General features: G+C 46.7%; 1 protein-coding gene across 2 annotated transcripts in view; it reads right to left on the bottom strand.

Moving 5' to 3' along the window:
• Positions 1 to 25,151, bottom strand: part of HCN4 (hyperpolarization activated cyclic nucleotide gated potassium channel 4) — a 96,448-nt gene that overhangs the window by 46,637 nt on the left and 24,660 nt on the right. For both annotated transcript variants that reach the window (XM_080656994.1, XM_080656993.1), the window contains exons 2-3: positions 10,943 to 11,366; positions 508 to 669 (exon numbers count right to left, since the gene is read on the bottom strand). In XM_080656994.1, coding sequence (XP_080513120.1) covers positions 508 to 669; positions 10,943 to 11,366 — 586 coding nt within the window. The remainder of the gene's footprint in view (positions 1 to 507; positions 670 to 10,942; positions 11,367 to 25,151) is intronic.

Here is a 25,151-nt window from a genome sequence, read left to right as displayed (position 1 = left end):
GGCGTTTAAGCAGCCCAGCCATTCTCTCTCTTTCTCTAAGTGGCCCACTCCTTGTTTAGAATGTATCTTCAATAAACCCCATTTTGCTTTACTTTCATTTTCGTTGATCTTAAAATCTTTTTTGCATCGATGAAAAGAACTGAGGTCCCAGTCGGTAACCCCAATCGGTAACAGGTCTGCCTCTGGCAAACAGGCAGGAGGGCAGGAGCCACCAGCCCAGCTCTGCCACACCTGACAGAATCCAAGGAGCCCAGGTCTTAGTCTCCCTGGGTGAAGTCAGCTCCAAACAGCCAGGCTCCCAGCTGCAGTGAGGTTGTAAGAAGGCAGAGGTAGCAGCGTGTGGCCACGAGCTCTGTGACAGACCTGTATTGGGTAAAGCCATGTGCCGTGGGTGCCGGGCTGGCACCTCAGGGTCCTACATGTTGGAACTCAGGAGTTTTAAGTTGTGGACCCGCTCTGCCCCTCAGTGCCTCATCTGCCCACACCAGGGCCCAGCTGGGTGCTCACCACCATGCTGTTGATGGACACCCAGCAGTCGTCAGGGAAGTCCTGCAGCATGGGGACCAGGAACTGCAGACAGCCGTCCCAGTGGCACAGCAGGAGCATCATGCCGATGAGGTTCACGATGCGCACCACGGCGCTGGCCAGGTCGTAGGTCATGTGGAAGATCTGTCCATAGAGGTAAGTGACCAGGTGAGTGACCAGGAGGGGGGAACACCCCCACCCAGTCAGACCCTGCAGCTTCGAGTGGCACTGCTCTGCACACACATGGTAGTGCGCACAGCTCAGTTCAAGTCAGGCTATGGCTAGAGTGGGAAGGTGTCAGGCCAGGCCCTGAAAGAAGCAGATTGCAGGCTGCAGGGCCCCAAAGGGATCTGTGCAGGTGTGTGTGTTGCGGGGGGCTCCCATGGGAAGTCCAGCCATCCAGGATCTCTCATCTCTTTCAAAGCGGCTTCTCCTACCTTGGGGATTTGCCTACAGGTCAAATCAAACAGCCTGGGAGAAGAATGAGGGGTGTCTGGGGTTCCCAGACCTGGAGATGAGGAGAGCACCTGGAGCCCCATACAGCCCTGAAGTGGGTAGAGAAATTGTTTTATCAGCTTGTCTAGGCCATGAAACAACAAAGAGAAGAGCCAGCCAGCCTGACGCTCCTCAGGGGACCACAGCCCGTAGTCATGATAGGGGCATGGTATTTCCCTAAATCAGTCACCAGATTCTTAGGACTCCCCCAGGGCCAGTGGGTTCTGCCTAAGGCAGCCATTGAACTGCAAGGAAACAGCTGGGATACACAGGCTCCAAGTTCACACAGACTTTGATCCCAGGCCCTCTTCCTACCCAATTTCCAGCTGTGCAACCTTCAGAACATATCTAAACCTTTTTGATCATGTTTCCTCATCTAAAATGGCGATAAAAATTCTTACCTGCGTGGGTTGTCTAAAGAATTGAAATCTATACTAATGAAAGGGTAATACGCTAATTAGACCAGGCCGACATCTTCCGGACATCACACTTCCTTCTGGACAAAGCCACGGTGGCGGGGGCTGAGGCAGAAGCAGTTAGGGGTGAGATGAGGCATGCATGGAGGAGCAAAAGCAGTTAGGGGGCAATCAGGCCAGTGCCGGGGAGGGCAGTTGAGGGCAATTAGGTCGGCAGGGGAGGGCAGTTGGGGGCAATAAGGCCAGCAGGGGCACAGTTAGGGGCAATCAGGCAGGCAGGCAGAGTGGTTAGGGGTGATCAGGTCGGCAGGGGAGCAGTTAGGGGCATCAGGCTAGCAGGCAGAGGCAGTTAGGGGTGATCAGACAGGCATGCAGAATGGTTAGGGGTGATCAGGCAGGCAGGCAGGCTAGGAGCCAGCAGTCCCGGATTGTGAGAGGGATGTCCGACTGCCAGTTTAGGGATCGGGCCTAAATCAGCAGTCAGACATCCCCTGAGGGGTCTTGTATTGGAGAGGGTGCAGGCTGGGCTGAGGGACTCCAACCCCATGCACAAATTTCGTGCTCTGGGCCTCTAGTATACATATAAAATGCTTAGTATTAGGTGTAGAAGTGTTCAATAAATTGAGAATGGTTATTAATAATTAATCTTCATGATTAGTTAATAGGTATTAACTAGGTATTAACTAGGTAATAGGTATTAACTAGGTAATAGTAACACTCTCCTATACAGGTTAATAAAGTACAGCACTCTCAACCCCAGCCCTCTGCCACCTGTCCATTTCTACCCCTGTGACTTCAAATGAGAGGTTGAACTATGACTGGGCAGGGCTAAGGGTGGGCACATCCCAGTATCCACACTCCACCTCCCTCCTCCCAGTGCAGCTTCTTGGTCCAGTTTCAGCAGGAAGCACCAGTGAAAGGATGGAGAGATGGACAGGAAGTCTAGAGGGAGTTCTCTAGAAGTTCTGCCTTGCCTCTAGCCTTAGAGACTTTGGAGTATGACCTCACTCTTAGTTCTGGTTCCTCCATACTATTCCCAGGCAGAGCAACCTTCCTAGAGAGGGACTTTGAGCCAAAATTACTGACTTTTCAAATGCCTATAAGTTTAAGAACTAGTTTAAGCCCATTTTAAGATAGGGAAACTGAGGCCCAAAGAAACAGACCCTAGATATTTCTACCCCCGTCTAATGGTCTTCTAACTGCAGCTTCGTAGCTGGTGGCAGGATATTCTGATACTAGTGACCTCAGCTTCTCCTTCTGAAATGTGAGTTTAACCTGGGGTCTAGGTTTTGAACAACCAAAGATGAATACTACTTTTCCATCACCCACAGGGCACACCCTCCTGTGGCCCTGTTAGTAGCAGGACTCTGAATGCAGACATGCTGTTAAGTCTTCAGGATGAAATGGACCTTGGAAAGGTTCATGGAGAATGGCAGCTCCAACTTGCCCCATCACCCTCCACGGCCCAGTGACAAAGGGACAATAACATCACAGTCATCATCTCACTTAAACTCACAACAAACTTTGCTGATCATATTGTTAATTTACTTCATTTTACACCAAGGCTCAGAGAAGCAAAGGACTTGCTCACGGTTATAGTGGCAGCGCAGTAGAGGCAGATCTGAACCAGGGCTGCCTGCAGATTGTCAGATTGGCCCGGTGACAAAAAAAGGTGGTTATTTTGCAGATAAAACAATTTAAACCCAAAGTGACTGGGTTATGTGGCCAGATTTACAACAAGCTGGATCCAGGGCCAGGTGGGACTCCTCGGCATCTGGCCCCAATCAACCCAGTGCCCTATGCCTTGCAGCCTAGCCCCACTGGGGCACAGGAACAGCCCCAGGGTTGTCAGTGGGCCAGGTCCTGGCTAAGCTGATACATCTCAGTGTAAGGAGTGGTGGACACTAGAGACCATGCAGGGCAGTTTGGGATGGCAACCAGGGCTCAGTAGGGACTGGGGCCTGACTGTGTCTGGGATGCAGAATATACCCAAGCAAGACACTGGTGTCTCTGGACAACCCTCTGCTGCTATAGGCAGCGAGGCTATTGTTAGAAACCCTAGGCTTGGGTCCTAAACCCCATAGGCTCCCTCTGCCTCATCTCAATCTCACAGCAGTTCCTGAGTACTAGCACCAAGCTCTGGCTCTGTAGGAAGACTCCACTTTTGCCTCTTTAGCACTGAGGTGAACACAATAGCTCTATGACCTTGGGCAAGTCATTAACCTTTCAAATTCTTGGTTGACCAGGATGTCACCAGCTTCCCCAAGTAACATGGGACCAACCATGAGGAGGGCCAGTGACATGGAATCATACAGCCTCAGAGATGGCCAGCACCTGCCCTCACTTCCTACCACACTTCAGCCTCCCCTCAACTAAGAAGCTAGCTATCTGCCCACCACTTCTCAGGGTTGCTGGAGAAATTGATGTGGCTAAGAAAGTGCTCTGTAACTTGGACACATACATAGGTAGGATCATTATTATTGATTTCCTTCATTTCTGAGCTGGACTGAATGTTTATGTCACCCCCAAATTTTTATGATGAAGCCCTAATCCCCAATCTGATAGTATTAGGAGGTGGGGCCTTTGAGAGGTGATTTGACTATGAGGTTGGAGCCCCATGAATGGGATTAGTGCCCTTCAAGGAGGATACATGACAGAGATGATCTACAAACCAGGAAGCAGGCTCTTACCAGAACCCAACCATGCTGGCACCCTGATCTCATCCTTCCAGCTTCCAGAACTGTGAGAAATAAATGTTTGTTTAAGACCTCTCATTCTGTGATATTTTTCTAGAAGAGCCTGAACTGGATAGTAGGAGCTAAAGAAGCTAAAGGAAGCCTTGGATCACTTTTTGAAAGTGTCTCAGATGGCCACTGCCTATAGTAACTGTTTTTTTGTTTTGTTTTCTGTGAACCACTCTTAATATTCTGTGTATCAAGGTTGGCACGTTTTTATGCAATGTCTTTTTTTTTTTTTTTTTTGTATTACCTATGTTTTTCTTTTCTTTGTAACTAATTATCTTTCAAGATCAGGTCCTTGTCTAATTTTGCCTTTATTGTAATCTCAGCAATGAATATGGTAAAGCACGTGGTAGGGTCTTAGGAACTAAGAAATGCTCAGTGTGAAGGTGATGAGGGGATGATGGGGATCAAGGCCATCACAGTGTAGACAGTGACATTTGAAAAGGCCCCGCTCTGTGCAGGTACAGCTCACAGGGAATCTGCCTTTGCCTTTGCCAGAAGAAAGAAGGTGCCCTTTTCTGCCGGAAGTCACAGACTAGTTTACCCTACAGAGGACACGTTGGGGGTGGTGCCTGGTATTGGGCTGAAGAAAGATGTATTTGCTGGGAGGTGGGAGGTTAGTAGGGGGGATGATGGGCATTTGGGTGGTGGGGAGGTGTACTGTGGATAGCTATCAGACACTAGAAAGCCAAAAACACCAACATGGAAAAGTCTGACGTTCTTGCAAAGAGTTGGTGGGGGGCATCCATTCAGGCCAAGAGGGTACCCCAGATAGTGAGGACCCAGGTGTGGTTGCTGAGAGCAAGGCTGGTTGTTGCTGGGAGAGGTTGCCAAACACTGTGGGCTGGGGCCACAGGCCACCTGCAAGACTGCTGCACTGTGCAAATATTTGTCTTGCTCTTTATACCTTATTACAGTCCCCTTTTATGATATTGGTTCTGACTATGGGGGTTGAGTACCTTCATTTCTAAGTCGCCACAAACCTTGCTGGGTGAGCAGCCTGGGAAGCCCACTGTCTGTGCCCCAGATGGCACTTGGGGGGAGCTCCACTCTCACTCCCTCTGTAGTGTCTCGACCACAGTGCAAAGGCAGAGTGATGATTCTACTTTGGGCAAGTGCTTTCTCTGCTCTGAGCCTCAATTTCCTCATCTGTGTCAATAACTGCCAGCTCCTGTGCTGTCTTGGGGTCAGGAGAGATGATGTCCGCAGCTGGCACACAGGAGGTACTCAGCACGTTTCCTTTCCTTCCCTCTCCCAGCCCTCAAAACAAAGAATTGATTTCTTAGTCTAGGAGAGACCAAAAACTGCAGTTTCCACCAGGCCTCCTCTGAGGGCCTGGGTGAGTTCCCTCCCAGGGGCTTGTTTTCTCCGCAGGAAAGAACAAACTTCTGGTGTCTCAGGAACAAGCAGCCACATGGAGGACAGCAATCCCAGGCCTGAGGGAGTGGCTGCTCCAAGTATAGCCCAGGCACAGCCTGGAGATATCTGAACTGAGGTGTCATGCTGAGTCCCTTCCAGGGCCCATAGAGAGGGCCAGGACCACCCCTCTGTGTTATCCCAAACCTTGATTCTGAGAGAGATGGGAGAAATCAAGGCCCACACGGGGAGGAGGCTCATTAGGAGGTCACACAGCCACCAGGGCCTGGCCTCCTGCCTCCAAAGTTGCCAAAGGAAGGAAGAGGCTTCTGGGATGGTTTACTGGGGTCCTGGGCCCTCTAGACAAACATCCAAAGGGGAAGAGACCAGGGTTTCTAACAATAGCCTCGGTGCCTATAACAAGCTCACACCTCAGAGGGAGGGAAGAGGGTTGGCTGAGAAGGAGGATGCTGACCTAGATCGCCTAGGATGGAAGCAGGAGGTGTCATCCTGAGAGATGGCAGCCTACACCTGCCAAGACCTTCCATGTACCCTAACTCCCAACACCTGCCACTAAGGCTCAGGAACTCTCTGACTGGGGGGCGGGGCTGGACTAGGGGAGGCAGCTAAAGCTGGGGGTCAGGAGTCCAACATCTCTGGAGCTTCACCAGGGGGCCTCATGCAAGCTTTTTCCTCACCATGGGAGGCTCACTCCCCAGTTCCCCCTGAAGTCATACAATGTCCTCAGGATCAGCTAAGGTGATCTCACCAAGGGAGGCTGGCACAGGGACTAAGCCTCCTTTGAGAACACCAGAACATAACTGACAGTTGGGAAACAGGTCCAAAGAAGGAAAGAGATTCACATAGGGAGTTGGAGGAGATAGGGCAGGGTTTTCTCTATTAAATACCTCCCTCCCCAGGTCTCACGCAAACTGGGGGCCTCAAAGGTCACCCTACTACTGCTTCCAGCCAAGCGGAGACTAAGAGAAACCCGGGGGCTGGAGCAGGCCATTAAGGATTGGATATAGGGTTCCTGGGGCTAGCTTAGAAACCCCAATCCAATCCAAGGGGTCTAGTGGTAGTTCTTGGCTGGGCAGTGTGCCTGGCAGAAACCACGTAAAATAATTTACTCCCCAGCTGGTAGGCAAAGTAAGTGTGCTGTGTGGAGGGGTGGGGAGCCATCCATCTGGTCTCCAGGGATCTCCCTTCCTGCCCATGAGACTGGGTAGTGATGTACAGTTTAGAGCCCTAATCTGAGGTCTTCTAGGGCCTCTGACTACCCTAGGGAAACTCCAGGGCCAGAGCCTGCTGGACCAGTTCTGGATCACCCAGATGGCAGCCAGGCCCAAGGGGCAATGGGGACAGAAGCACTGCCCTGGGTTCCCAGGATGTATGGTGTGGAAGACGCACTTATCTCCTGTCTCAGGGCCCAACCTGTCCAGCCACTGGCAGCTCTGCCCACTCCCCCAAATGCCACAGCCCCAGGGCCTGGGCCTAGGGGGAACAAGGCTAGCCACCAGGGGCTGGGGTTGGAGTCATGAGCTGATGCCAGAGAAGGAAAGAGCAGCCACTTCTCTGCATTCGATGACGGTCTAGCAGTGAGTCCAAGATAAACGGAGGTTGGGGCTTCTCAGGGACTGAGTGAGCCAATATGGTCCTGCATTTCTACTTGGGACAGAAACTGAGACAAGCCTCTCAGGGTGTTCCAGTAACTACACCTCCATCCTTCCTCTGCAGCCTCTCAGAGTAGCCCTACCACCCCAACACCATCACCATAGCCACTGGCCTTTCTCAGCCATGTGCTCAGACCCACATGCCAACCTCCCTCTGCACCTAGATGTCCCCCAGCTATCTCAGACCCAACCTATCACACGGTAATCCTCCACCCACACCCTTCAACTTGCTCTGCTGCCTACCTTCCTAATCCCAGTTGAGAGCTGTCCCTAACAAAGGGAACAGCAGAATCAAAGTCAACCTCCTTTCAGGTCACCTGAGAAAACAGGAGCCACATGGAACCTGGTCAGGAGGTCTAGGTCAACAACCCTGCCAGTGGGGCAGCTGACCCTCTGATCCTCAATTTCCTCACCTGACAAATCAGGGTAATAAACACTGCCCTGTTTGACTAGTCAGCTGAGAACCAGTGAAATAATGGGTAAAAAGTATCTGAGAAAAAGAAACGCCCTGGAGAAGTACTAAGATAACTGGTAGGGGAGAGCCTTTATTTTATTATTATTATTATTTTAATCCTCAGGTGAGGGTATGTTTTTATTTATTTGAGAGAGAGAAACATCAATTGGCTGCCTGCCACAGGCAATTGGACCGAAGATTGAACCTACCAACTAGGTATGTGCTCTGATCACGAATCAAACCCGCAACCTTTTTGGTGTATGGAATGATGCTCCAACCAACTGACCTACCCAACCAGGGTGAGAGCCTTTATTAAATGATTCTTGGCACCAGGCTTCACATAAAGGGTTTTACAAACATCATTTCATTTAATCCTCCCAATAATCCAAAGAGGAAGGTACTACTTATACCCACTTTGCTGATAAGAGACTGAGGCTCAAAGAGGCAAGATGGCACTAAGGTCACACAGGTAGGCAGTGTGGAGCCAGCATTTTAACTCAAGTCTCCACTGTGTCATTTTAGTTCCAAAGCTCTCAAGCATTGCCCTACACCAGGCAGGGACTGCATATTGCTGGGAACCAAGAACACTAAGTGGGTTCTCATCTAGCTCTGCCAGGTATCTGCTGCATGACCGTGGGAAAGTCATTGCTGCTTCTCTGTCAGTAGAAAGAACGCAAATTTTCGAAGCAAAAGAGAATTTCTGCATGGAGTGATTCCACTAGACTGGTGTAGGCACTTCTGTAGCACAGGTGCTCATGGCAACTCTGACTTCAATTTACCAGTGCCCCAGCCATCAGCATGGGTGCTCCTGGCTAGGGTAGTTGCTTCCTGTCCTGTGCCTGGGAACTTTGTATCCTGTACTTGGGAAATATCCTAGTTGAGAAGAGGTCTTGGAGAGCAGGAGAGCAACATCAGCAGTAAGCTGAGGCAGGAAACGCATGTCTGCAGAAGCTTCAGGACCCTCGGGTGGGATGTCTCAAAAAGCACTTCTCCCCAACCCCAATACCTCCAGGCTGGCCTGCCTGCCGCTGCTGCCAAGAGATGCACCTTGGATGGTGGCAGATACAGACGGAAGCACCTGGCAAGGTCATCTGTTGTTTCAAACCCCAGCTGGTAGTCCCCTCTCTTTCCCCCATCCCAGACAACTGCATTCAGCTCACAGAGTAGTAAATTTTGTTCAGAATGGTGTTGGTTTACCTGTCTTCCTTACGATTTATTATTTAGTTTCTGTAATCTGTGCTTCACCCTGAGGCCCGAGGATCCTTTACACATTTTTTTGTGCATACACAACTCTAGACTCCTGTTGCTTTCACTCTCTAGAGCAGGGGTGGGGAACCATTTTTCTGCCAAGGGCCTTGGATATTTATAACATCATTCCCAGGCCATACAAAATTATCAACTTAAAAATTAGCCTGCTTTAAAAAATTACCCTGCTATATTTAGTCAAACATTTAATTAACTCACCGCTAATGCCTTGGCAGGGCCAGACCGATTGATTTTTCGGTCCTTATACGGCCCACCGGCCAGATGGTCCCCACTCCTGCTTTAAAGCAAGGCTGCTGGAAATCACTTTGCCTGCTGCTAGCACTGAGGGTGGGAAGGCCTCTGAACCAACGGTTGGCAGGTAAGAGGATATAAAAATTCTAACCACCTTTCTCAGTGGTTAGAGCGTCAGCCTGCACACTGAAGGGTTGTGGGTTTGATTCCCAGTCAAGGGCACGTGTCTGGGTTGCAGGTTCGATCCCCAGCCCCTGACATTCCTGGTCAGGGCACATGCAGGGAGGCAGCTGACAGATGTGTCTCTCACATCGATGTCTCTGTCTCTGTCTCTGTCTCTGTCTCTGTCTCTGTCTCTGTCTCTGTCTCTGTCTCTCTCTCTCTCTCTCTCTCCCCCTCCCTCCCTCCCTCCTTCCCTCCACCATCCACTTTCTCTTTAAAAAAAGCAATGGAGCCGAAACCGGTTTGGCTCAGTGGACAGAGCGTCGGCCTGCGGACTGAAGGGTCCCAGGTTCGATTCCGGTCAAGGGCACGTACCTTGGTTGCGGGCACATCCCCATTAGGGGGTATGCAGGAGGAAGCTGATCGATGTTTCTCTCTCATCGATGTTTCTAACTCTCTATCCCTCTCCCTTCCTCTCTGTAAAATATCAATAAAATGTATTTAAAAAAAAAAAAAAAAAAGCAATGGAGCCCCAGCTGGTTAGGCTCAATGGGTAGGGTCCCAGGTTTGATTCTGGTCAAGGGCATATACCTTGATTGCAGGCTCGATCCCCAGCCCTGGTTGGGGCACGTGCAGGAGGCAACCAATCGATGGGTCTCTCTCACATCGATGTTTCTCTCTCTCCCCCTACCTTCCACTCTCTCTAAAAGTCAATGGAAAAATATCCTCGGGTGAGGATTAACAATAACAACAAAATTAATGAAACAAATGTCCTTGGGTGAGGATTAATAACAATAAAATTCTAACACATCTGAGGCATGGTATACACTATCCCAAAAGGTCCCCATGGGATGGGGCCCAAGTAACCCTCCATGGTATATACCCTTGCTTAGCTTCCTTCCTTCCTTTCCCTTTCTCTCTTCCCCAATTCCTTACTATATCTTCCTGGAAATACTTCCCCCTAAAAAAATCACTTTCATGCAAATCCTTATCTCAGGGTCTGCTCCAGAAGGACCCAACCTAAAATAGTTGCCAACAAAATCTGCACAAAATCTGGATTACTGTTTCTCATGATAAATCTGTAGATCTAGCAACCCGAGGCCATTCCCACTTGGCAACAAGTGGCTAGAGCTAGACAGAAGACGTTCTCCAGTTTTCCCCAGTCTACTACACTCCCTAATGCCTTCCAACTAGCCCATTTCACCATTCACATTCCCTCTCTGGCCCCTATAGGATTATGAGTTTGCAACCTTTATAATATAGTGCAGTTGTTACCAGTGCATGTTCTGGAGTCTGGGTTCATGAATTACTGATTCTGTGACCTTAATAAATCCCTTAATCTTTCTGTCTCTCAGTTTCCTCATTAAAACATGGTTCCTGTGTGTACCTATATGGTACCCTCTATGGATGTTAGAGGCTTAAATGGGATGTTGCCTATAAAGTGATTTGCCCAGTATCTAGCACACGATATTCAAGAAATTACTAATATTTGTCCCCCTGGACCAGGTGTGCCTGCTATACTCTGACAGCCCACATCCAACTATCTTGAGATTACCTTCTGGCCCCTCAGACCCTGTGGGGGAAGACACCCTTCCCTCAAGAGATCTGCATCTAAGCACTCACCTCTTCCCATTGGTGAATGTACCTAATGAGGCGGGAGAGACGCAGGAGGCGCAGGAGGCTGAGGATCTTGGTAAAGCGGACGATGCGCAGGGCCCGGGCTGTCTTGTAGACCTCTGAGTCAATGCGTGTCTCCACAATGAGGAAGATGTAGTCCACAGGGATGGAAGAGATGAAATCCACCACAAACCAGCTTTTGAGGTACTTCATCTTAATCCGCTGTGGGTCCAGGATGATCTCTGTGTTGTCTTCCACCACAATACCTGTGCGGAAGTTGAGGACCAAGTCGATGAGGAAGAATGTGTCTGACACCACATTGAAGACAATCCAGGGTGTGGTGTTCTCATCCTTGAAGAAAGTGATGCCCACAGGGATGATGATCAGGTTCCCCACCATCAGCAGCAACATGGTCAGGTCCCAGTAGAATCTGCCCAGAGACAAAGGGGTTAGTTGGCAGAAGGAGGAAGAGAATGAGTCACAAACTGAGAGAAATTCTGAGGGAGAGCAAGTGTAGGAGAGAAGTCTCGGGAAGTTCTATGACACTGTGAGAGGTAGACTTATGGGAGCCAGGGCAAGACGTGGACACTGGCAGGGAAAGAGGCTCTTCTTTCACTAAAGGTACCGTCTGCCTGCCCCTCCAGGAGCTCCCTGACGACAGGCCTCCTATCTGCATCCCTATGCCCCAGTAAGAGTCAGGCTGAAAAACAAAGCAAACAACGGTATCAGAGAGAAGTACAGGGCTATTTTAGTGGTAGGAACAGTTTACCCAGAACTACCCTAGGCTCAGGCCAGGCTGCTCTATCCTCCCTGAGGGGCAGCTGACGCTGAGACAGGCTAGCAGACAAACATGCCCCAGACCGTGACCAGAGAGCAGGGAAGGTCCAGGCTCCAGTACCAGCTCTGTCACAGATGCTGTGTGACATCAGGCACATGCCCTCCCTGCTCTGGGCCTCATTTTCCCCAATGTGCAGTGAGAGGTAGAGCCTCAACACTCAGTCCTAAAATTCTGATCTGGCTTCTGGGAGCACCCTTTAACCTATATCCTAGCATCAGAAAATGCCAGGCCATCAGAGGTTTTCATTCTAACATGGGATTGGGGAGGGTAGTTATATCTTCAAAAACTTCAGGAAGTGTTAAAGGGGCAATTTCAGATACCAATGAGTTACCACTCAGTGCAATGGAGTGAGACCAGATGGGGCTTACCTGCATCGTTTCTGATAAGCCCTCAAAGCAACTGCAAATGCTTCCTGAGGGAGGGAGGCAAAGCCTCTGAGAGGTTAAGCAATGTGAGGAGGTAAGAGCCACTCTCAAGCCTCCCACCTGGCCCGGTAGGGGCCCCTCTGGAGTGTGCAGACAGCACAGATGGGCACCGACTGGGAAGCGGTCACCAACCTTTCAGACCTCACGGACCACCAGTGGTCCGCAGACAACTGGTTGGTGACCGCTGGTCCAGAAGGTATGACCAATCATCCTGGAACCTGGCCCCAGTACCAGCCACCCAGGACTGGCCTTAAGACAAAGCACTTGCACTGCAGAGATGTTTTCTTCTGTTACTAATTTAGACAATTACACAATAACAGACAAATATATTAATCTTTATTAATTAATAAAGAAATAAGAGCACATATCTCAATGTGGGGTTGGGGGAACGAGAAGAGGTACCAAAGAACTTATGTATTTATATGCATAGCCCATGGACACGGGCAATAGGATAGGGTAGAGAAGACCTGGGGTGGGGGGAGAGGGGCTAGCCGATTTGGCTCAGTGGATAGAAGGGTCCAGGGTTTGATCCCGTCAAGGGCACATGCCCGGGTTGACTCAATCCCCAGTAGGGGATGTGCAGGAGGCAGCTGATCAATGATTCTCTCTCATCATTGATGTTTCTATCTCTCCCTCTCCCTTCCTCTCTGAAATCAATAAAAATACATTTTAAAAAATGTAATCTTTTACTGAAGGGAAGCCAGGAAGAAGGGTGTGAGAGGCAAGCACACAAGCTTTCCCAGAGTCTTCAGAGGATTCCACCACAACCCTGCATGAAGAGTTCTAGGTTTGAAAAAAAAATTACTTCACAGCAAACTGTTTTCTTTACCAGACTCAAAACGGTGCTATGAGTCAAGGAGAGGGCAAGGCCTGCTTCACAGAAGGTGGGCAGACAGTGTCCTACATCTCACAGCTCAGGGAAGGGCAGCTTCTGGAGAGACCACCTCTGACAGCTCCTTTGAAAGCCAAACCCTTCAGGGTCTCAAGATAGGACCTCAAGTCAGAGACTCACTCGGCTAGTGCTTCTCATTCTAAGACTGATGGCAAGAGGTCAACTTCAGCTGCTTCTCTGCCCCAAAACCCACCAGCCTTTTTCTAGCCCCAACCCGCCTATGCCATCTGGGAGAACCCAACCTAAGATCTGAGAGCCTACCCCAGCCATCACACCAGCACACATCACACATCACACCCTGCTAATGACTCAGGGGCCCTAGGAGAATGGTTTCAGTGTCTAAGGGGTGTTCTTAGCTGTGTACACTCTCTTGCCCAGCCTCATTGCACATCATCCAAAGACAGCTGTAGACACTTATTAAATGCCACACACTTGTATCCCCATTTACACACAGTGTGTAAACACTCCTGCATACACATGGCCATCACCCCTTTTCATTTAATCTCTTGGGAAAAACAAAGCAAAACAAACAAACAAAAAATACTGTGGCACAGAGAGGCCACTGAGGTTCCTGTGGTCCTCTGTACATAAAGCTAATAATACACCCAGGCTGGAGGAGTTTCTAAAATTAACAGAGCGGACACAAGCGGCTGCGAATGCTGACTCGGTCAGGCCTGCCATTCCAGTGGGTTTCTACACTCTCCCAGCTCTAGTTCTCTCAATTACAGACCAAATTTGAGACAGTAATCAACAGAAAAATGTTTGCATTTAGTGGTCTTCATAACATTAAATTAAATGACACAAAAACACCCATTTCCTTTCATTCTGACTAATTGTCTCAACCCTGAGTTTCCAGATGCTAAGGGATATTTCTGGTGCCTAATCTGGGCTGGGGTTGGAATACTGGAGCACTTCTCCTCACAAACCAACCACTATGCTGGAGCATCTCAGGGCTACTCAAAAGGCAGTGTAATGTGGTGGGGGAAAAGAAGCACAGGCTCTCAAAGCCAGCCAACTTGGGTTTGATTTCTGGTTCCATCATTTACTAGCAAGTCACTTAATTTCTCAATGCCTCAGTTTCCTCATCTGCTGAATAGGGATAATAACAGAACCTTACTGGCTGAATCATTATAAAAATTGATGTTTGTAATATGCTCTGACTTATGTCTAGATATACTATTAAATGAGTAAATAAGTAACTCAAAAGTCAAAAAATTCTGAGAAAAGTGGTGAGGGAGGAGGACGATTTAGTCTTCTAGGGAAAAGCCACAGCAAAGCATCTCCTGGGGGGAGGGGTGAAGGGTGACTCAATGGTCCTATAAGAGTCAGCAGTGGACGCCAGTAATTATAATATTCCCTGAACAATAAGACGACAGCACCTATTCATCTCGGTAGACAGATGCCCTGATCTCAGGGAGCTCATGGTCCAGTCAGAGGATAAGGCTTAGATAGAAAACAAGCTGGACCATGATGTAAGAAACCATCCTGGCAGCAGCCCAGGCATCTGAAAAGGTGGGTTCCTGGTGCCCAACAAGGGTGAGGCCAGAAAGTGCTTCTGGAAGAGGTGTGAAGTGGGGCTTTGGGAGCTGCCTTTGGCCTCACAGACGAACCTTCGTTACTCTTTGCCAGATGGTGGCACAGATTTCTGAAAGCAGAGCCAAACCAGAGCAAAAATGATATTCAGAACCACGGACAGTTCCCAGCCCGCCTGCCAGCCCCAAAGTGCTGGTCTAGCCAGGGGAAGTTGGCAACAGCTTCCCCACTGGCATCCTCCACTTCCTGGCACCTCTCATTCCACAATCCTAGTGACCAGAGGCATCTTAAGTGATGCCTTAATGTCCCTGGGGATTTCCAGTAGGGACTCCTTGGTGACTGGAAAGCCTATATTCCTGAAGATCCCCAAACACTTCACACTTGAGTGCTTGCTTTGGGCTTTCCATGCATTACTTCACTGAACCCTCACACCAGCACGAAGGTGGCTGCTATTATCTGTATTTTACAGATGATGACACTGAGGTTCAGAGAGAAGTAGCCATCTTCCCAGACAACACAGCTAGTGAGGAGCTGAGAGGTCTGTGGGACTCCAGAGTCTGACTTCTTGGGATTTTAGCAACCTCAGTGAAATTCAGGAAGGCGAACAAGCCTTTCTCGGACCTTTGCATCATACTGGAGAGGTGGCCACCACAGCAGGTGCAGTCCCTGGTCCAGAGACAAGAGAGAAGAGAGGGTTGCAAAGAAGTTTCAAGAGGATCCATCCTCCTGATGCTGGAGCCTTATGAGGTACTTCCCAGAGTGGGCAAGGTAGCACACCTTTCTTTTTTCTTTTTTGTTAATTCTCACCTGAAGAAATTTTTCCATTGATTTTTAGAGAGAGTGGAAGGGAGGGGAGAAACAGAGAAACTTTGATGTGAGAGAGACACATCAATTGGTTGCCTCCCGCATGTGCCCAGCCTGTAACCAAAGTAAGTGCCCTTGACAGGAATCGAACCTGGGACCCTTCAGTCTGAAGGCTGACACTCTATCCACTGAGCCAAACTAGCTAGGGCAAGTAGCACACATTTAAAGCACTAAAAGAATCTGTCATCATCAATCAGTAAGGCCCAGTTGCAGTCGTCCTGTAGAAGGGAAAACTAAGGTCCACAAAGGAGGGAATTATAATATTTTCAAAGCCTCAAGACAGATGCCTATGCTCCCCTAGCACCACACTACCCCTAAAATCATTCATGAATAAATCCCACAGTCCAGGGAATGCATCAATGGTGGTGGGTGTTAGACTCTGGCAGAGAAGCAGTGGGCAACCACCCTCAAACATGCTGGAGTTGGCACACGTCTGAATTAGAGGCATTGATCTCTCCAAAGCCAGATGACTCTCTCCTATTGTATGTAGTGTTCTCTAAGCTGGTAGGAAGTCTTGGCCAGAAAGAGGCCCTGCCTCAGGTTCAGTCCCAGGGCCCCAGGCCCATCCTCCCTCAATCCTGTACCTTTACTTCCTACCTGAACCAACAGGTCCACCCAGGCAAGCAGCTGGAGGACATGGCCTACAGGCCAGCTTTGGAGGAGCAGGTTCCATGCACAGGAGGAAGGAAGGACCACAAAAAGCCAGATAGCTTTCTACACTGACACCTGAAGCACTTCATGGTTTGGTCTCAGAGGAAGGGCATGGCCTCAAGGCAGCTGAGGGAAGAGAAGATAAGAGGCTCCTGACTCTGAACTCAGAGACTCAAGGGCCAAAGATCCTCTCCTTCTTGGAGGTTTCCCTGGATGGGGTTAGAAGTGGAGGTCCCAGAACAGGATGAACTTTGTAAGTCTCCTCTTGTCCCCATATGCCCATGCTTGCCTTTGAGCACATATGCTCTCACACACACATGCATGCACATACACATGTCTACATAGCTGCACACATATACATATAGGGTGGCGGACAAGCAGGTTTACACAGAGTTTATTCTTATATTATTATTTATTAGTTTTAATTGTATTACTTATTTTCTTATTTTCCAGGCAAACCAACTTGTGCCCCACCCTATATGCACATGCACAAACACACCCAGGATTACATTTTTGTTCATATGCACTCCTGTGAATTTTTGCCCTCATACACGCATCCGTTTTCACACATGCATATTTTCTTTTTAAAATTATTTTATTGATTAAGGTATTACATATGTGTCCTCATCCCCCTATTACCCCTCAACACCCCCAATCATGCCCTCACCCCCTGTTGTCTGTGTCCATTGTTTAGGCTTATATGCATGCAGACAAGTCCTTTGGTTGATCTCTCCCCCTTACCCCCACACTCCCCTAACTTCCCTCTGAAGTTTGACAGTCTGATCAATGCCTCTCTGTCTCTGGATCTGTTTTTGTTCATCAGTTTATGTTGTTCATTATATTCCACTAGAGGCCCGGTGCACGAAATTCGTGCACGGGGGTGGAGTGTCCCTCAGCCCAGCCTGCAACCTCTCCAATCTGGGACCCCTTGAGGGATGTCCCACTGCCCGTTTAGGCCCGATCCCACTGGGATCGGGCCTAAACGGGCAGTGGGACATCCCTCTCACAATCCAGGACTGCTGGCTCCCAACTACTCACATGCCTGCCTTCCTGATTGCCCCTAACCGCTTCTGCCTGCCAGCCTGATCATCCCCTAACCACTCCCCTGCCAGCCTGATCGATGCCTAACTGCTCCCCTGATGGCCCGATTGCCCGTAACTGCCCTCCCCTGCTGGCCTGGTCACCCCTAACTGTCCTCTCCTGCAGGCCTGGTTACCTCCAACTTCCCTCCCCTGCTAGCCTGGTCACCCCCAACTGCCCTCCCCTGCCAGCCTGGTTGCCCCTAACTGCCTTCCCTTGCAGGCCTGATCGCCCCCTGTTGCCCTCCCTTGCAGGCCTGATCGCCCCCAGTTACCCTCCCTTGCAGGCCTGGTCCCTCCCAACTGCCCTCCTCTGCTGGTCCGATCACCCACAACTGCCCTCCCCTGCAGGCCATCTTGTGGTGGCTATCTTGTGTCCACATGGGGGCAGCCATCTTTGACCACATGGGGGCGGCCATCTTGTGTGTTGGAGTGAAGGTCAATTTGCATATTACTCTTCCATTAGATAGGATAAATGAGTGAGATCATGTGATACTTATCTTTCTCTGACTGGCTTATTTCACTTAGCATAATGCTCTCCAGTTTCATCCATGCTGTTGCAAATGGTAAGAATTCCTTCTTCTTTTACAGCAGCATAGTATTTCATTGTGTACATGTACCACAGTTTTTTAATCCACTCATCTGCTGATGGGCACTTAGGCTGTTTCCAAATCTTACCTATGGTGAATTGTTTTATTTTTTTATTTTGGCTTTTCTTTTTTTTTTTAATTTTTTATTAAGGTATTATATGTGTACATATCTTACCATTGCCCCCCCCCACCCCACTCCAAACATGCCCTCACCCCCCAATGTTTTTCATCCGTTGGTTACTCTTATATGCATGCATAAAAGTCCTTCAGTTGATCTCTTATTTCCCCCACCTCTCCCTAACCTTCCCGCTGTAATTTGACAGTCTGTTTGATGCTTTACTGCCTCTGTATCTATCTTTTTGTTCATCAGTTAATAATGTTTTTCATTATCCCCAAATGAGTGAGATCATGTGGTATTTTTCTTTCATTGACTGGCTTATTTCACTTAGCATAATGTCCTCTAATTCCATCCAGGTGCCTACAAATGGTAATAATTCCTTCTTTTTTATGGCAGCATAGTATTCCATTGTGTAGATGTACCATAGTTTTCTGATCCAGTCATCTGCTGACGGGCACCTAGGCTGTTTCCAAATCTTGGCTATTGCAAATTGTGCTGCTATGAACATAGGGGTGCATATATCCTTTCTGATTGGTGTTTCTAGTTTCTTAGGATGTATTCCTAGGAGTGGGATTACTGGGTCAAATGGGAGTTCCATTTTCAGTTTTTTGAGGAAACTCCATACTGTTCTCCACAGTGGCTGCACCAGTCTGCATTCCCACCAGCAGTGCACGAGGGTTCCTTTTTCTCCACATCCTCTCCAACACTTGTCGTTTGTTGATTTGTTGATGATAGCCATTCTGACAGGTGTAAGATGGTATCGCATTGTCGTTTTGATTTGCATCTCTCGGATAATTAGTGACTTTGAGCATGTTTTCATGTGTCTCTTGGCCTTCCTTCTGTCTTCTTTCGAAAAGATTCTATTTAGGTCCGTTGCCCATTTTTTTTATTGGATCATTTATCTTCCTTTTATTAAGTTGTATAAGCTGCCTGTAGATGTTGGATATTAAACCTTTATCAGTGATAACATTTGCAAATACGTTCTCCCATACAGTGGGATTTCTTGTTGTTTTGTTGATGGTTTCTTTTGCTGTGAAAAAGCTTTTTATTCTGATGTAGTCCCATTTGTTTATTTTCTCTTTGGCTTCCGTTGCCCTAGGGGCAGTATCAGTGAAGAAGCTCTTTCAGCATATGTCTGAGATTTTGCTGCCTGCAGATTCCTCTAGTATTTTTATGGTTTCCCGTCTTATATTTAAGTCCTGTATCCATTTTGAGTTTATTTTTGTGTATGGTGTAAGTTGGTGATCTAGTTTCATTTTTTTGCATGTATCTGTCCAATTTTCCCAACACCATTTATTGAAGAGACTGTCTTGACTCCATTGTATGTTCATGCCTCCTTTGTCAAATATTAATTGCGCATATTGGTTTGGGTCAATATCTGGATTCTCTATTCTATTCCATTGATCTATGTCTGTTCTTGTGCCAGTACCAGGCTGTTTTGAGGACAGTGGCTTTGTAATACAGCTTGAAATCTGGTATTGAGATCCCTCCTACTTTATTCTTCTTTCTCAGGATTGCTGTGGCTATTCGGGGTCTTTTTTTATTCCAGATGAATTTTTGGAGAGTTCTTTCTAGGTCTGTGAAATATGCCGTTGGTATTTAATGGGGAGTGCACTGAATCTATAGATTGCTTTGGGTAGTATGGACATTTTAATGATGTTGATTCTTCCAATCCATGAACATGGTATGTTCTTCCATCTGTTTACATCTTCCTCTATCTCTTTTTTCAGTGTCCTATAGTTTTCCACGTATAGGTCTTTTACCTCCTTGGTTAGGTTTATTCCTAAGTATCTTAATTTTTTTGGTGCGATGGTAAATGAGATTGCTTTTTTAGTCTCTCTTTCTGTAAGTTCACTATTGGTGTATAGAAATGCCATAGATTTCTTGGCGTTAATTTTGTATCCTGCTACATTGCCGAATTCATTTATTAAGTCTGTTAGTTTTTTGATGGAGTCTTTCGGGTTTTTTATGTACAATATCATGTCATCTGCAAATAAGGACAGCTTTACTTCTTCTTTTCCAATTTGAATACCTTTTATTTCTTCTTCTTGTCTAATTGCAATGGCTAATACTTCCAGTACTATATTGAACAGAAGTGGTGAGAGTGGGCATCCCTGTCTTGTTCCTGTTCTTAGGGGAAATGGTTTTAGTTTTTGCCCATTAGCTATGGTGAATTGTGCTGCTATGAACATAGGGGTGCATATATCCTTTCTGATTCATGTTTCTAGTTTCTTGGGATATATTCCTGATGTGGGATGAAAGGGTCAAATGGGAGTTCCATTTTCAGTTTTTTGATGAAACACCATACTGTTCTCCACAGTGGCTGCACCAGTCTGCATTCCCACCAGCAGTGCACAAGGGTTCCTTTTTCTCTGCATCCTCGCCAACACTTGTCATTTGCTGATTTGTTGATGATAGCCATTCTGAAAGATGTGAGATGATATCAGATTGTCGTTTTGATTTGCATCTCTCATATAATTAGTGACTTCGAGTATGTTTTCATGTCTCTTGGCCTTCCTTCTGTCTATTTAGGTCCATTACTCATTTTGTGATTGGATTTTTTATCTTCCTTTTGTTAAGTTGTATGAGTTCCCTGTAAATGTTGGAGATTAAACCCTTACCGGTGATGACATTGGCAAATATGTTCTCCCATACAGTGGGCTTTCTTGTTGTTTTGTGGATGGTTTCCTTTGCTGTGAAAAAGCTTTTTATTTTGATGTAGTCCCATTTGTTTATTTTCTCTTTAGTTTCCATTGCCCTAGGAGCATTATCACTTAAGAAATTGCTTTGGCATATGTCTGAGATTTCGCTGCCTGTGAATTCCTCTAGAATTTTTATGGTTTCCTGTCTTATATTTAAGTCCTTTACCCATTTTGAGTTTATTTTTTGTGTATGGTGTAAGTTGGTGGTCTAGCTTCATTTTTTTTTTCATGTATCTGTCCAATTTTCCCAACACCACTTACTTTAGAGACTCTGGACTTTATTGTAGGTTCATGCCCCCTGTCGAATATTAATTGGGCATAGTTGTTTGGGTGGATTTCTGGGTTCTCTATTCTATTCCATTGATCTATATGTCTGTTCTTGTGCCAGTACCAGGCTGTTTTAAGAACAGTGGCTTTGTAATACAGCTTTATATCTGGTATTGAGATCCGACCTACTTTGTTCTTCTTTCTCAGGATTGCTGCAGCTATTCAGGGTCTTTTTTTTATTCCAGATGAATTTTTGGAGAGTTTGTTTTAGGTCTGTGAAATATGCCGTTGGTATTTTAATGGGGAGTGCATTGAATCTATAGATTGCTTTGAGTAGTATGGACATTTTGATGATGTTCATTCTACCAATCCATGAACAGTGTATGTTCTTCCATCTGTTTATGTCTTCCTCTATCTCTTTTTTCAGTGTCCTATAGTTTTTCGCATATAGGTCTTTTACCTCCTTAGTTAAGTTTATTCCTAGGTATCTTAATTGTTTTGATGCAATGGTAAATGGGATTGCTTTTTTAGTCTCTCTTTCTGTAAGTTCACTATTGGTGTAACGAAATGCCATAGATTTCTTGGCATTGATTTTGTATCCTGCTACATTGCCGAATTCATTTATTAAGTCTAGTAATTTTTTGATGGAGTCTTTAGGGTTTTCTATGTACAGTATCATGTCATCTGTGAATAAGGACAGTTTTATGTCTTCTTCTCCAATTTTATGCCTTTTATTTCTTCTTCTTGTCTGATTGCAATTGCTAGTACTTCCAGTACTATGTTGAATAGGAGTGGTGAGAGTGGGCATCCCTTTCTTGTTGCTGTTCTTAGGGGAAATGGTTTTAGTTTTTGTCCATTGAGTATGATGTTGGCTGCGGGTTTGTCATATATAGCTTTTATTATGTTGAGGTATGATCCTTCTATTCCCACCTTGCTGAGAGTTTTTATTAAGAAAGGGTGTTGGATTTTGTCAAATGCTTTTTCTGCATCAATTGATATGACTATGTGATTTTTCTCTCAGTTTGTTTATGTGATGTATCACGTTTATTGATTTGTGGATATTGTACCATCCTTGCATCCCTGGGATAAATCCTACTTGGTCATGGTGTATGATCTTTCTGATTACTGCTGGATCCGACTTGCTACAATTTTGTTGAGGATTTTAGCATCTATGTTCATGAGGGATATTGGCCTATAATTCTCTTTCATTGTGTTGTCTTTATCTGGTTTTGGTATTAGGGTAATGCTGGCTTCATAGAATGAGCTTGGACGTGTTCCTTCCTCTTGAATTTTTTGGAATAGTCTGGGAGGATAGGTTTTAAAAAGCCCCAGGCTTTTGTTTGCTGGGAGCTTGTTGATGACTGCTTCAATTTCTTCCATAGTTATTGACCTATTGAGATTTTTAGAATCTTCCTGATTGAGTTTTGGAAGGTTGTATTTTTCTAGGAATATGTCCATTTCCTTCAGGTTGTCTACTTTGTTGGAGTAGAGTTGTTCATAATATTTTTTAACAATCCTTTGTATTTCTGTGGGGTCTGTTATTATTTCACCTCTTTCATTTCTTTTTTTTTTATTGTTTGAAGTATTACAAATAGTAGTGCATATGTCTTTTTTTTTTCCCCATTGACCTCCCCCCCCCCGGCCTCCCCTACCCCCCAGTACATGCCTTTACCTGCCCCCCTCCCAGTATCTTGTATCCATTGGTTATGCTTATATGCATGCGTACAAGTCCTTAGGTTGATCTCTTACAGCGCCCCCCCCCCCCCCCGCAACCTCCCCTGCCTTCCCGCTGTAGTTTGACAGTCTGTTCAATGCTTCTTTGCCTCTGTATCTATTTTTTCCCCATTTCTTTCCTTTAAAAAATCTTGCCTCTGCAGACTAGAAATAAACATATAATAACAAAAAATGTTGGAGTCCCAATTTCAATGTCCAACAGTTCTGAGTCCTCGTTTCAATATCAAACAGTTCCTTATGTGTACATGTCAGCAATGATATCTGGATGGTGGGCACATGGTGGCAATGCAGGTCTGACCCTCTCTGGTTTGGTCCTAGGCAACCTGCTGTGACGCACAGCTGCTGACTGCTAGCGTGGCAAGGCATTGTCAGCATCTTCCATCTCTGGACTGTTTCTCCTCTTGTCTTCGTGGTTGGAGCAGACCTGTCAATTCCTCTCTGTTGCAGGAATCCACATGGTCTTGGAGTTGTTTTCTGAAAATATACAAACATATTCTCAACCAAAAGTTAATAAAGGAATCTTTTCTATATAATTGATTTGGGATCCTTTTTATTTTTGCCCAAACGATTTTCCTTTGTCTTATTTAGACATCATGTGTGTTTTTCATGGGTGTCTTGCTGTTAGCATTACAAATGAAAATTCATTTTGTAAAGTAAAAATTTTCTAGATTTAATTTACTTATAGGATATTTTTCCTTACATGGTATTATCCTACTATCCCCCCTTTTTTGTTTATTTGGGTCCTCTCTCTTTGCTTCTTGGTGAGCCTGGCTAGAGGTTCATCAATCTTTTTTACCCTTTCAAAGAACCAGCTCTTGGTTTCATTGATCTTTTGCAGTGTTGTTTTGGTCTCTATGTCATTTATTTCTGTTCGGATCTTTATTATCTCTTTCCTTCCGCTCACTCTGGGCTTTTCTTATTGCTCTCTTTCTAATTCTTTGAGTTGTAGAGTTAGATGGTTTACTACCATTTTTATTTTATTTTTTTTGAGGTAGGCCTGTAGAGCTATAAACTTCCCTCTCAGGGCTGCTTTCATTGTGTCCCATAGTTTTTGGATTGTTGTGTTTTTGAATTCTATATCCAGTCGTTTGTTTTCCTCCATTTCTTTCATTTGTGATCTGTTTCTTTGACGCTGCATTTTCACTGCTTCCCTGAGTTGGTAGGGTAGATTTGAGTGCTAGGTTTCCTATATGGCCCAGTGAGTCAGCCTCGCCAGTTAACCTGAGGTGGATACTCTTAGTGCACCCCTTTGTGGACTGTGTGCACAGCCTTGTTGTAATTAAGTCTTGATTGTTGTTGGTATCACTGGGAGGAATTGACCTCCAGGCCAGTTGGCTGTAAGGATCAGCTGTGTCTACGCTGGGAGAAGTTCAGTGCTGGAGACAGCCTTATAGGATTAGACTTGCCAAATTGCAATAGCCTCTGTGCTCAGCTTGGATGGGGTGGAGTCTCAGGGCGGAGCGACAGTCTTGGCTTCCAGTCAGCCTTGCCCTTGCGCGTGCGCCCCTCCAGACCTCTGCCTTCCCCGGCTCCCAAGTCTCCGCCCGAGAGTCCAGATTCCCCCCACAAGAGCGTGGGTCCCCAGGGGCTCGCCTGGAACTGTGGTTCAGTGCAGTCAGAACTGGGGTTCAGTGCAGTCAGGAGCTTCCAACTCCCTTCTGCTAGGGAAAGCCTGTGGCAACCTCCACAGCCTTTGTGCACACCGGCGCGCACCGGGGCTCCCCCAGGTCTCCCCCGGGTCTTCGAGTCTCCGGGTGCCTTTCTCTCTACCTGACAGTCCAGACTCCTCCTGTATGAGCCTGGGTCCACGGGGTTTCGCCCGGGACTGGGGTTCAGTGCAGTCAGAACTGGGGTTCAGTGCGGTCGGGGGCTTCCTTCCCCCTTCCGCCAGAGAAAGTCAGCCAGGCTCTCAGCCGCCCTTCCTCTCTGCGCGCACAAAGACCCTTTGCCATACCTCCAATTCTCTGAGAGCTTTTCTCTTACCTTCTAGTTTTAGAATTTCCACTCAGCCAGCTTTCCTGTGGTTCTGGATGGTGTCCGTTCTGTCTATTAGTTGTAGTTTTGAAATTGTTGTGTGAGGCAGCAGTTTAGGTGCTTACCTATGCCGCCATCTTGGTTTCTCTCCTTGGATTGTTGTGTTTTTATTGTCATTAGTTTCCAGGATGTTTTTAATTTCTTCTTTGATCTCATTGGTAACCCAACCATTATTTAATAGCATGCTATTCAGCTTCCAAGTGTTTGAGTTTTTCAGATTTTTTTACTGTAGTTTATTTCTAATATGCCATTGTTGTCTGAGAAGATGCTTGGTATTATTTCAATCTTCTTGAATTTGGGGAGACTTTCCTTGTGACCCAATATGTGGTCTATTTTTGAAAATGTCCAATGTGCACTTGAGAAGAACGTATATTCCATGGCTTTGGGGTGAAATGTTCTGAAGATGACAATTAAGTCCATCTGATCTAGTGAGTCATTTAGGATTGCTGTTTCTTTGCTGATTTTTTTTTTTTTTTTTATCTAGACCA

The sequence above is a fragment of the Plecotus auritus genome (genome assembly GCF_963455305.1).
Source record: "Plecotus auritus genome assembly, chromosome: 1".
In the NCBI taxonomy this organism is placed as follows: Eukaryota; Metazoa; Chordata; class Mammalia; order Chiroptera; family Vespertilionidae; genus Plecotus; species Plecotus auritus.
The sequence above is the reverse complement of the archived record's forward strand: the minus strand, read 5'-3'. Positions and strand labels throughout refer to the sequence as shown.